This window comes from Arachis ipaensis, chromosome B04 (assembly GCF_000816755.2).
Source record: "Arachis ipaensis cultivar K30076 chromosome B04, Araip1.1, whole genome shotgun sequence".
Lineage (NCBI taxonomy): Eukaryota > Viridiplantae > Streptophyta > Magnoliopsida > Fabales > Fabaceae > Arachis > Arachis ipaensis.
The window spans coordinates 109,086,945-109,100,634 of record NC_029788.2 but is presented as its reverse complement, the minus strand read 5'-3'; the positions used below and the strand labels follow the sequence as shown (position 1 = coordinate 109,100,634).

Below are 13,690 nucleotides of genomic sequence, written 5' to 3'. Positions count from 1 at the left end.
GAATATATGCTCAACTATTGTTTTGCACATTTTCACAAGAATATACAACACCCAATTCTCAAACCAAATGTTTTCAAACCCAACTTTCCCATACTTAAATCATGAACACTCTCACTAGTCTAGTATTCTTTGAGTCTTGAATAGTTTAAAATATTCAATAATTAAATTAAAACTATTTTTTTATGTAGAATGATAAATATTAAAAAATTACAATATTTATTAAACATTGAATATATTTTTCTAGAAACAATTTAATTAGAAAACTAACAAACAATAAAATAATACCAAATTAATTAGAGATAAAAGAATTATTCAATTTGTTAAAGATGATATGAAAAAATATAATTACTTAGAACTTAGTTTGAAAGATTAAAAATTTAAAAGTTGTAATTTATAAAAATTTCCTATTAGTCAACACTAATAAAATGACACCAATAGATAAAGAATATTTTATTATTTTGTTTAAAAAACAAAATTAAACCAATAAGACATAATGTAAGACCCAAAACTTTTGAAAAATGGCTATCATGAGCTAATTTTAAATTCGGTATTTTTGTAGCTTTAATTTCAGAAATTTCTTTATTAAAGATAATTAAAGCAAGTTTCGATTGATTGAATTTGAAATAAATTAAGATTATTATCCAATTTTACAATTATTGAATTATTTTCTATATTCAAATTATAAAGTTGGTAGTTAGGAAATAATAAGAATTTTATATGATTTGGACAAAATAATTAATATTTTAAATATTAATACTGCTGTTTTGGGAAAACAAAGGATTTAATTATATTATTTCTAATTATTAGATTTGAACATTTTATTAAAAATAATTGTGAAATTGATGAACAAATAGTATTTTTATACATTATTATTGTTGGATTAAAATTTATTTCTAATTGCTATACTATCCCTACTTTTATTTGAAATTATAAAACTACCCTTAAACCTAATTTTACCANNCTAACAACTAACAACAGCACACACGGTTTTTGTAACACCCTAACTACCAAAGGTCACGCTTCCAGTTGTGCCACTCTGATAGCTCGGATATTACGACGACTCTTATACTACTTAATTACTAAAATATGAGCCTGTTTAAAACTTTAAACCGTAGTACCGCTCAAAAATACATTGGTTATGAAACGTACATCCATACAATAAAACTTACAAAAACTCACAAAAAGTACATACATACATACATACATACATACATACATACATATGTGTGTGTGTCTATGTGTGTGTGTGATATAATTTTACAAGCATTAACCAATATAATTATATCCCTCTTACAGAATGTATAAAGATAAAGATGAGGGAGCAATAAGCAATAACTAAAGCAATACAAAATATCACGACAACAACTAGATAAACTCTTCGTGACTTCTGCGTCCATATCCTGAAAAGGGAAATTTGTAAAGGGGGTGATAACATCATCCTCGAAAGGGTTCTCAGTAGAGGGTTTTTGAGAATTACTATAATAAGATACGCGAGATAAAATCATTTCAGTGATTAATAACCGCCTTATGCATCTTTTCCAAAAGCAAAGGTTTACTATCTAGAAAAATCTGAAATCTTTTCTGAAAGAAGAAACTGTTCATTTAAAAAAAAATTCAAAAGCCTTTCAAAAGGTTTATCTATGCTGAAACAAATTAGCCTTTCATACTTTTCAAAACCAGAAATATCAACCAGACATGGCCTTTGGCCCACCTCATGATCAACCACAGCTCTAGGCCCAACAACCCAAACAACAACCAATCACCACAGTCCAACAGAATCTCAGTCGCAAACACAAATAGGAAGGTTCAAGCACAAACAAACAGTTACTGCAAGTAGAACAATTAGCAGTTAATCACAAGTAATCACAAAGGCAAACCAAGTACAATATGCACGCCCAAACAATGTCACATAGATGCATATGATGCATGCTTGTCTTAGTGGCTGATGATATCATCTGTCGGTTATAAAGCCAACCCAACAAGTCCTGGTAGCTAACCATTGGACTGTCCCTCTGTCGTGCATCCCCAACTCGAGTTATTCACACGAGATAATCATAATTCACATCCAACACCCTCACTGGTGTATATTCACGGGGGCGAGCTCATCCGAAACTTTCACAGTGTCCGGCCACACTTACGACATAGGGTCAGCAGAGTATCAAGTCTCAACCTAGAGCACGTGGTGGCTAGCCACTGCTTCTACCCAGGGAAACTCGTATCTCAGATAGTTGGAAGTGCAAAATCACAACATTAATAACTCAACATATATGCATTTATTCTCAGCCATAAATCAACATTCATTTCAGCCATCCGGCTTAAATTCATGACTCATAGTCAGCCATCCGGCTCATAACATATTCTGCAATCAGCCATAATTCATTATCATACACAGCCATTCCGGCTCATAACAAAATAACACTTCTACCATCCAACATCATCAAATTCATAAAAATTATTATTCAAAGCCATAAATCACTTTTTCTCAATTCACTTCACTTTGAAATCAAATTTCAACTCTTTTTAGCCTTGGCTTTAAAGTTCCCATTCCTCAAATCATCTCAGGCTCATAAGCCACTTTTACTCAAAGTAAGTTCCCTTTTTAAAAACAGAGCCACCCTCGGCATCCTCTTTCCCAAAACTTCCAAAACCATGGCAATTTTTAAAGGATTTATTTTGAAATATTCAAAATCATCCATCCAACAACAGGATTTTATAACAAAAGTCCCTCGGCAGAGTCTCAAGTCTTTAGGGAAGAATAACATAACTCATTTCCTCAAATTCACTTAAAAATCTTTAAAACCTTGGCTTCCGGATTTGAGTAATCCGGATTTGAGTAATAAAATAGGATCTAAGCCAAACCAAGTCGTGTAATCAATCACTCCTTACAAAGCCATTTCCTTTACTTAAACAAAACTAGTTTCAATCCCATGATTAATTCTAAAGCGTTTCAAACTGCTCAAAATTTGTTTTAGCCTTGCAAAAATTCAGAATTCAAAGAGTACTTAAAACTTTTCCCAAAACATTGTAAAATGAAACTTGTCAATAGACGTTCAGGTCCTTTCAAAGCCACTGAAACTCCTCTAATTAAAACCCTCAAGTCAAATTCAAAGACATAAACCTTTTTCACATTTAAAATAGCCTTAAAACATAAGTTTCATCTAAATAACTTGTTCACAAAAGAGATATAATACTTTTCTTGAGAAACAAGACTAAATCACAATTTCCTTTTTAATAATTCATTTCAAAAGCATAAGTCATCCCTTTCTTAATAATTCAAATAAAATAGTAGAAGTGTTTAACTCGTAATCTTCCAAATACCATTTCAATAAAATCCTGGTTTCTATCAAAATTTTGGCAGCACCTCCCCTAAAACTTGGACTCTACCACCCTTTCCGGGTCCCATCCAAACCAATCCACAATCCTTTTCAACGGTTCAAAACCCAAAATCAGTTCAAAAGCAAAACTGAATCCAATATTCACCTCATTTTCATATCTCAAGGAAACCGTCTCAAGATCAAATCATTATCAACCGATTAAACTCATTTCCAAAACTTTAAAGAAACAGTTCAGCAACAACCTATTTATCAAAACCAAACAATAATCATAAGTCGCTTCAAGATCAATCTTTTTTAACTGATTAACTCATTTCCAAAGCTTTAAAGAGACCATTCAGCAACAACCCATTTATCAAAACCAAACAATAACCCAATCAAACATACAATCACATTCATCCAAAATAGCCAGGCAATACATAAGACCGGTACAATCACTAAAAGTATATAATTCTCACACCAGTATCCATTTATAACAATTCCAGATATAAAATAGCTTTTAAGAAAAGCCCCTACCTCCACTATCGAAACTCGAAACTCTAAAATGCATCACAACTCATTTTCTCTCAGCCCAAAATTGTGGTAGCCGAAATCTCTGCTCCAAACCACTTTCTCAGCAACCATGACTCTAATCGCAATATATAATAATCAGGACTCAACCCCACGTTACCAAAACTCATATTCATTAACCAAACACAACAGAACACTAACGCAAGGCTTTTGGAAACATACTTACTTACCAAAATAACAAAATGAGGCAGCTGCGATTCCGAACCGACCCGGCAATAGCTCTGGTAGCGGCTAGAAGCTCCGGTGGATCAATTATAATAACCACGCAACATCAAAACCTTCTCAAAATTCCAAAAGAACTGAAATCAAACTTAAAACTCTTACCGACGGTGGAACTTAGTGGCAACAGAGGCGTTCCTGGCGGCAGAGGCTCACCCAGAGCTCCGACGGTGGTCCCGGAAGTCACAGAACCACTCGCGGCAATCAGAAATATAGAGACGCAGCTTTCTTCTCCTGCAACGACACCTGCGGCAGCAGGAGCGGTGGTGGCTGGTGCAGGTCTCCCCTCTCTCTCTGCTTTCGTGCTTTCTCTCCCTCTTACTCTGTGTGGCTGGACAGCCTTCTTGACGGCATGGTGGCGGCGACTCCACACGCGGCGGTGATAGCGTCGGCTTTGCCTCCCTCCATGCACCTCAATCTCCCGTCAGTCTCTCTCTCCGACCAGCATCGCGTCTTCTCCCTCCTCGTCTCGGTGACAGAGGCGCGACTCATGGCTCCGTGGACGGAACGACCATGGCGGCGCAGATTGGGTAGCAGCAGCAACGCGGCCTCCTTCCTCTCTTCCCTTTCTGCTTCATTTTTCTTCTACATTGCAGCGTTGCTGCTGCTTCTGGGTGTGTTGTGCGCTGCTGCTGAGAGTAAGGAAGAGGGGTTGGGGGTGTGGCAGCTGAGGGTTAGGGATTAGGGTTTCATTTTTGAAAATTAAGGTTAGGGTTAAGCTAGGGGTAGTTTAGGTAATTTTTAATAAAATTAGGGGGTAATAGCGTAATTGGAAATAAATTTTAATTCAACAAAATTACCTTTAAAGAAAATATTATTTGATCATAAATTAAAAATTAATTTCAAAGAAATGCTCTAATTCAGTAATTAGAGATAATATAATTGATTTTCTTTATTCATAAGAATTAAAGTATTAAATTCTAAAATCTCAACTATTTAAAGTAAATCATAAAATATAAATTATTTTACCATTACTAAACTTTATAATTTAAATATGAAAATTATCCAATAATTATGAAATTAGATAAAAATCCAAATTTAATTATCAACACTTGATTTAACTAGCCTTAATAAAATAATTCGGAAATTAAAATCCTTAATGAATAGATAATTTGAAATTGAATCGTAATGAGACTTTCTAAAAGTTCTGGGTTTTACAGTTTTCTCCTTTCTTCCATGAAAGGAAGAAAAAGAAGCAGAAAGGGAAAGCAGAATCAGGGAAGGAAAGGAGAGAGGAGGGAGGAAGGGGTCACGCGGCACTGCTAGGTCCGCCGCCTCCGTCGTGTTGCCGTCAATAGAGAGGAGAGCCACGAACCAAAGCCGCGGAGTAGAGAAGCAGCCGTGAGAATGAGGGAAGTGATCGACGGTGGAGGCATTTGCGCCGTTCATTCTCGTTGCCGTCGCCTCCGCTGTGGGTCCATTGCCGTCGAGCTCGAAGGAGAGAGGGTGAGCAACGCTGGGACAGAGAGAGTCACGAGCCACAGCTGCTGCCGTTCGCGCTCCAGCCCGTCGCCACCACCACTGCGTCGCCTGCATAGTCGCCGCCATTACCCTCACTGTGCCGCGTCGTCCTCGTCACAGGGTCAGTCACCGCCACTTATGGCAGAGTCAGAGAGAGAGAAATCGGGAACAGAGGAGAGAGAGAGAGAGAGTTCTGGGGCTGAGCTGGGGGTCCAACCACCGCGCCCAGCCGCTGTTTGCGTCGTTGGCATTGCCTTCGCTGGAGCCGCCATCATCGTGACCTTTGGCTTCGGGTAAACCATGTCTCTGCCTCCGATGTACCTTGTCATGCCAAATTCTATTTCTTAAGCCTGTAACATTTTCTTCCTTACTCTACTATCATTTTGTTCATCCGCTATACTCTGTCCTAATTATAGTAGCATATGATTTTATTCTACTTGTCAATTTATCTCCTGAGCAATCACAATTGGTGTTGAGATCATTGCTATTGCTGCTACTAGAGTTGTGGGTGATGCATCTGCTATTCTGGTCATCGAGTATAGCACGATTGTTGCCGAAAACACTGCCGGGGCTACCACTGCTTGATTCAGCCGTTCTTTCTTAGTTTCGGTAAGCATTTTTGTTTTAAAAGCCCTTTAGTTACTGTTCTGTTATCTTACGCTGAGATTTTGTGGCGTTAATTGCTATAAGATTGAGTTTCGGTTGTTGTGTATCACGATTAGAGTTGCTGTGGTTATTGCGAAAGTGGCTTAGAGCTGAGGTTGCGGTTGTCAGTGATTTCGGGTTGAGAGAGAAAGTTCCTATGACACGTTTGGGTTATGATTTTGCGTATTGAGGTAGGGGCTTTTCTAAAAAGCCATTTTATATTTTAGAATTATTATAAATAGATACTGATGTGAGAATTATATACTTTTAGTGATTGTATAAGTCTTATGTATTGCCTGGCTGGCTTGGATGAATGTGATTATATCTGATTTTGATAAATGGATGGTTGCTGAATTGTCTCTTTAAGGTTTTGGAAATGAGTTTAATCAGTTGATAAAGATTGATCTTGAGACGACTTCTAATTATTGTTTGGTTTTGATAAATGGGTTGTTGCTGAACTGTTTCTTTAAAATTTTGGAAATGAGTTTAATCGGTTGATAACGATTTGATCTTGAGACGATTTCCTTGAGATATGAAAATGAAGTGAATGTTAGATTCAGTTTGCTGTTGAACTGATTTTGAGTTTTAAACCATTGAAAAGGGTTGTGGATTGGTTTGGATGGGACCCGGACAGGGTGGCAGAGTCCAAGTTTTAGGGAGGTGCTGTCGAAATTCCGATAGAATCTGGGACTTTATTTAAATGTTATTTAAAAAATTATGAGTTAAAGACTTCTACTATTTTGTTTGAATTATTAAGAACGAGATGACTTATGCTTTTGAAATGAATTATTAAAAAGGAAATTGTGATTTAGTCTTGTTTCTTAAGAAAAGTATTGTATCTCTTTTGGGAGCAAGTTATTTAGATGAAACTTATGTTTTAAGGCTATTTTAAATGTGAAAAGGGTTATATCTTTGAATTTTACTTGAGGGTTTCAATTGAAGGAGCTTCAGTGATTTTGAAAGAACTTGAACGTCTATTGACAAGTTTCATTTTAAAATATTTTAGAAAAAGTTTTAGGTACTCTTTGAATTTTGAATTTTTGCAAGAGTAAAACAATTTTTGAGTAGTTTGAAATGCTTTAGAATTAATCATGGGGTTGAAGCTGGTTTTGTTTAAGTAAAGGAAATGGCTTTGAAAGGAGTAATTGATTACATGACTCGGTTTGGCTTAGATCCTATTTTTATTACTCAAATCAGGAAGCCAAGGTTTTAAAGATTTTAAGTGAATTTGAGGAAATGAGTTATGTTATTCTTTCCTAAAGACTTGAGACTCTGTTGAGGGACTTTTGTTGTAAAATCCCGTTGTAGATGTATGATTTTGAATATTTCAAAATAAATCTTTAATTTGCCAGGGTTTTGGAAGTTTTGGAAAGAGGATGCTGAGGGTGGCTTTGTTTTAAAAAGGGAACTTACTTGAGTAAAAGTGGCTTATGAGACGAGATGATTTGAGGAATGGGAACTTTAAAGCCAAGGCTGAAAAGAGTTGAAATTTGATTTCAAAGTGAAATGAATTGAGAAAAATGATTTATGGCTTGAATGATGATTTTATAAATTTGATGATGTTGGATGGTGGAAGTGCTATTTTGTTATGATCCGGAATGGCTGTGTATGATAATGAATTATGGCTGATTGCGAAATATATTATGTGCCGGATGGATGACTATAAATTATGAATTTAAGCCGGATGGCTGAGATGAATGTTGATTTATGCCTGAGAATAAATGCATATATGCTCAGTTATCGATATTGTGATTGTTGCACATCCAATTATCTGAGATACGAGTTTCCCTGGGTAGACGCAGTGGCTAGCCACCACGTGCTACAGGTTGAGACTCGATACTCTGCTGATCCTATGTCGTAAGTGTGGCCGGACACTGTGAAAGTTCCGGATGACCTCGCCCCCGTGAATATACACCAGTGAGGTTTGGATGTGAATTATAATTATGATTGTGAATAACTCGAGTTGGGGATGCACGACAGAGGGACAGTCTAATGGTTAGCTACCAGGACTTGTCGGGTTGGCTTTATAACCGACAGATGATATCATCAGCCACTAGGGCAGGCATTCATCATATGCATCTATGTGACATTGTATGGGTGTGCATATTGTACTTAGTTTGCCTTTGTGATTACTTGTGATTAACTGCTAATTGTTTTACTTGCAGTAACTGTTTGTTTGTGTTTGAACTTTCCTATTTGTGTTTGCGACTGAGACTCTGTTGGACTGTGGTGATTGGTTGTTGTTTGGATTGTTTGGGCCTAGGGTCGTGGTTGATCATGAGGTGGGCCGAAGGCCATGTTTGGTTGATACTTCCGGTTTGGAAAAGTATGAAAAACGAATCTGGCTCAGCATGGATAAACCTTTTGAAAGGCTTTTGAATTCTTAAGAAATGAACAATTCCTTTTTTAGAAAAGATTTCAGATTTTTCTTTTATAGTAAACCTTTACTTTTGAAAAGATGCATAAGGCGGTTATTAATCACTGAAACGATTTTTATCTCGTGTATCCTGTTATAGTAATTATGCAACCCAATAGTGAGAACCCTTTCGAGGATGATGTTTTCACTCCCCTACAGATCTTCTCTTTTCAGGTTACAGACTAGGGGTGTTCGCGGTGCGGTTTGGTTCGGTTTTTTAGGGAAAAGTCATCCGATCCGATCGTCTAATTAAAGTGCGGTTCGGTTTGGTTCGGTTTTTTTGTCAAGGTCATCCGAACCAAACCAAACCAATTAAAATCGGTTTGGTTTGGTTCGGTTTGTTCAGTTTTTTCAATCAAATCAAAAAAATTCTACCATACTATTATGCAAAGTCATAACATTGAAATCGACAAACCGAAATACACATAGCTAACAAAGTCTTGATCTAATGAAATTTAACGACAACAGAATTCAAATACAACAATTAAAGAAGTTCAATAGCTCAATAGTCAACACAACTGAAAATAAAAATAATTTGTCATTAAACTGATAGCAAAGTTATGATGTCTTCTCCAACAAAATAGCTAAACTTCTTAATGCAAACCAACCTGAAATAAAAAAAACAGTTACATAATAAGAACAATAACAATAATAATTATACAGTGAAGCATTAGGGGGTTGCCATAATTGAGCTTGAAATGATTCAGTTCTTCAATCAGACCCCATGGTTCAATAGGGTATTGAGTCAAGCAAAGAAAGTTAGTCATACAGTGAAGTAACCAAAAGAACTGAATCAAGTAATTATGTGAATCCTTGTTTTCTTTTAGATCATTACCTCAGCATTTGCAAACAAATCAGATCCATCTGCAAAACCAGTAAAATCCTAGTTATTTACCTTCATCCACTAATCATTCAAAAAAGAATCAGATGAATGGCTGTGTGAAACAATGATAATTGTTAGAGAAAAATGCTAAATAATACCAAAGAGCCAGTTGTAAATTACACATAAGGATGAGAAAAACATAAGCGATGCAGTCAGTATTTCAAGCTTATAGAACAACTCCAGTCTCTCAACTCTAGTCTCTTACTAGATTCACTAGAATTAAACATAGCTACACAATGAATTACTTACGCATGAGCACGGCCATATCTGCACTGAAATCTCTCATATTGCTCTCCAGAACCAAGGAATTGTATGTGATATTAATATTTGTGTAGTGAATTAAACCTATGAAGTCATATGAACCCTTAACTAGTTTTGATTCACGATCTGTGAAGGTTGGAATTCTTTCGCCTGCAATTTTCTTCATGGAAGTGGGATAGTCTCCATGCAACAAGGGCTCCATCACCCTGAAATAGCACATAAATTTTGCAATATGCTTCACATTCAATAACCAGCATCCAGCAATAAACTGAAAAATAAATCTATAACCAGCAATCCAGCAAGGCAGCAACCAGTAAACACTTAAACAGCAACCAGCAATAAACACTTAAAACACTTAAACAGCAACCAACAAGGCTGCAATAAATCAATAAACACTTAAAGACTTAAACAGCAATAAACACTAAAACACTTAAACAGCAAGGCAGCAATAAATCAATAAACATTTAAACAGCAACCAGCAAGGCAGCAAGCCAGCAACAAAACCAACAAACAAATAATTCATCAAATCAACAATGCACCCACCAGGAAACAGCAAGTAGCAACAAATCAACAATGCACCAGTAAATAACAAATGGTTCAAATTACCTGAATCGGTGGCTCGGGGTCCATATTGACTTGGGAGGAAGGCTGAGTGGGAGACTGGGAGACTGGGAGGTGCTGGGAGTGGGTTGAACTGATGATCATGGCGCTGAGTGGGAGAACCCAGAAACACTGCTGGCGCTGGGTGGTGGCGTCTCAACGGCGACGCCGTGGTGCTGTGCTGCCCTGTTGAGTCAGTTGGCGACGACGTCGTGCTGTGCTCTCTCTTCTGGGTCAGTGCTGTGCTGCCTTCTGGGTCGGTGGGTGGTGTCTCCGCGAAGAGGAAGGCTTCCGCATCGGCGTCGGGATTCGAAGGAGCGAGAGCGACTGAGTAGTGAGAGATTGGGGAGATTTGGTTGCGCAGGTGTGGAGATTTGGAGAAGAGAGAGCGAGAGCGACTGAGTAGTAGAGACTAGAGAGCGCAGGTTAGGGATTGGGGATTTAGGGGTTAGGGTCAGGGACGGCTGGGACGCTCTCTGCTCTCACACTAGCACAACAGCTTCATTTGTTTGGGGGGTGGGGGTTAGTCATTTTTAGGGTTTTTTCCTAACCGGTTCGGTTCGGTTAGAGTTTTCAGAGTCAAAACCGAAAACCGAACCGAACCGCCTAAAAAATAGCAAAATAAATTTTTTTCGATTTTTTCGGTTTTCGGTTAATTCGATTCTCGGTTATTTCGGTTCGGTTCGTCGATTTAGTTCGGTCCGAATCGGTTTTGAATACCCCTATTACAGACGACGAAGTTCGGAAGATATTATTTATTTTCTGTCAAACGATATTTTTGTATTGTTTTAGTACTTATGGTTCCCTCGCCTTTAATTTTGCAAGTCTTGTAAGAGGGATAGGATTTTGATATGAGATGTTTGTAAATTAAATTTAAAACAGGCTCATATTTTTAGTATTATATATATATATATGAAGTTCCTGTGAGTATTGTAATTTATATTGTAAGTATGAATTTATGTTTTCGAAAGATACGGTTTATGTTTTAAACAGGCTCATATTTTTAGTATTAAATATTACAAGAATCGTCGTAATACCCGAGCTATCAGAGTGGCGCAGCCGGAAGCGTGACATTTTGATAGTTAGGGTGTTACATTATGGTATCCGAGCGGTCTTTCCTGTAGAGCCTGAGGAATGGACCGACTATGCTTCAATTGTATACTCTCAGCATTTGTCATGTAATAGGTCTTGTTCGGATAACAAGAATTAGAGCTTTATGAACATGACGGTCTATTGATTAACGCCATTAGTCTTGCATTGCATAATTTCTGGTATTAAGTTTGGCCGACTTAATACTAGTGAATTATGTATATGAAAGCACTAATGGGTTATCATAGACGATGTACGAGTTTTGGGTAAAGAGAATTGCGGGTTTTGGGAACGTTAGAAACTATTTCTCGATGTTATTCAGTTATGTGTCTTGAATGCTATTCGAGTCGACTTGTTCTTTCATATCCTAACTTGAAGTTCTTGTTCGCTAATCCTTCTAAAAAGTAGTTTGATTTTCCAACTCTATTCCTCTATTCATATGTGTTCATACCCTGGGTCGAGCTATTCGACCCGGAATAATTGAAGATAAAGTGACCGACCTCTTCTTTAAAAGAGTTCGGCCAAATCGACATAAGAAGCCCAAGCAGGCCCAAATGAAGGGACACAGCCCAAATCTAAAGGTGGCTAAGGCTTAGAAAGATAAAGGCGGTTCCCCTTAAAGATAAGATGACTTCACTCAAAGATAAGATAAGATAACCAACTTATCTCAAAGAAAGGTCACTCCACACTACTATAAATACACTAGAGCACCCAGGTATAACTCATACTCTGATTCTACTAAAAACTGCCTAAAGCATGTGCTAACTTAAGCATCGGAGTCTCTTACAAGTACCACCACCCTCTGGTGACGAAGGATCAGCAGCACCACCAAGTCCAACAGGTCGGATACGACAGCTTCGACCACTACCGCAGATCTCGTCCGAGATTGGCCTACAGTTTCAGGTAACCCTCGGAACATTGGCACCGTTGCCGGGGAACCTGAAAGTCCCATCACCATGGAGGACAATCTTGATAACGACCACGATTCTGATCTAGAAAACAGGACACCGCATAAGAATACAGACGTCACACAGAAAGATACATCTCAACCAAATGGAGACAAACACTCTCCAAATATAGAAATTTTAGATGTCCTCCGAGAGCAGCAGGATTGCCTCAAACAGCTCGAAAAAGAGGCCGAGCATCAACGAGAAGCAGAGAGGAACCTCTGGAGAGAAACTAGGCGACGACGCGAGCTAGAAGACAAGCTCCTAAAGCTCAAGGCTGATCTCAAAGCTAAAACCGTTCAGCCCAGTCACAATGACAGCTCCCACAAGGACCAAGACCCCTTCACCACAGGGATCATGAAAGGTAAAGTTCCAAAGGATTTTAAAGCTCCCGACATGACATCATACGGCAGTACCTCGGATCACAGCCATCATCTCAGCAATTTCAGAAGTTGAATGTATCTCACTGACGCCTCAGACGCCGTTCGGTGCAAAGCCTCCCGACCACCCTGACAAAGACAGCAATTAAGTGGTTCAACAGTTTACCTCCAAGATCCATCACAAGTTTTGACGACTTAGCTAAAAAATTCCTTGCTAGATTTTTCATCCAGAAGGACAAAGCCACACACGCCACAAGCCTATTAGGGATTAAGCAAGGAGATCGAGAAAGTCTTTGCAACTACATGGAAAGATTTAATAAAGCATGTCTCGACACACAAAGTCTGCCAACGGAAGCAGCCATCATGGGTCTCATCAATGGCCTGCGAGAAGGACCTTTTAGTCACTCCATATCAAAAAAGCATCCAACATCTCTGAATGAAGTACAAGAAAGGGCAGAAAAATACATTAACATGGAGGAGAACTCCCGATTAGGAGAAATCTCAAAATCTGGATTCTCCTACCCACCTCGGGACAAGGATAAAGAATCCAAGAAAAAAGGAGATCAACTCAATGAGAAGCCTCGAAAATACCACAATTACACCCCTCTTTGGGTGTCGCTTATAGATGTTTACCGAGAAATATGCAACACTGAGAAGATCCCTCCACCTCGCCCAATCAAAAGCAAAAAAAGAGGGAAAATCGGACAGAGTACTGTGAGTACCACCGAATTTACGGACATCCCACTAATGAATGCTTCGACCTGAAGAACGTCATAGATAAATTGGCAAGAGAAGGTCGACTAGATCAGTACTTAGCCAACAAAGCAGATGAACTAAGAAAAAGAAGAAGGGATGAAGAAGTCAAACGGACTGAACAACCACCTTAC

At 38.1% G+C, this 13,690-nt stretch overlaps 1 protein-coding gene across 2 annotated transcripts; it reads right to left on the bottom strand.

Moving 5' to 3' along the window:
• LOC107639626 (hydroxyisourate hydrolase-like) lies at positions 9,163-10,214 on the bottom strand. 2 transcript variants are annotated; one of them, XM_016343176.2, is made up of 3 exons: positions 9,776-10,214; positions 9,479-9,507; positions 9,163-9,383 (listed from the first exon to the last, which is right to left on the bottom strand). In XM_016343176.2, exons 1-3 carry the CDS (start codon positions 10,005-10,007, stop codon positions 9,270-9,272), a joined length of 375 nt encoding a protein of 124 aa, XP_016198662.1. In that variant the 5' UTR covers positions 10,008-10,214; the 3' UTR covers positions 9,163-9,269. The 2 variants fall into 2 exon arrangements, with proteins under 2 accessions (XP_016198662.1, XP_016198663.1); XM_016343177.2 differs by having other exon boundaries at positions 9,163-9,251.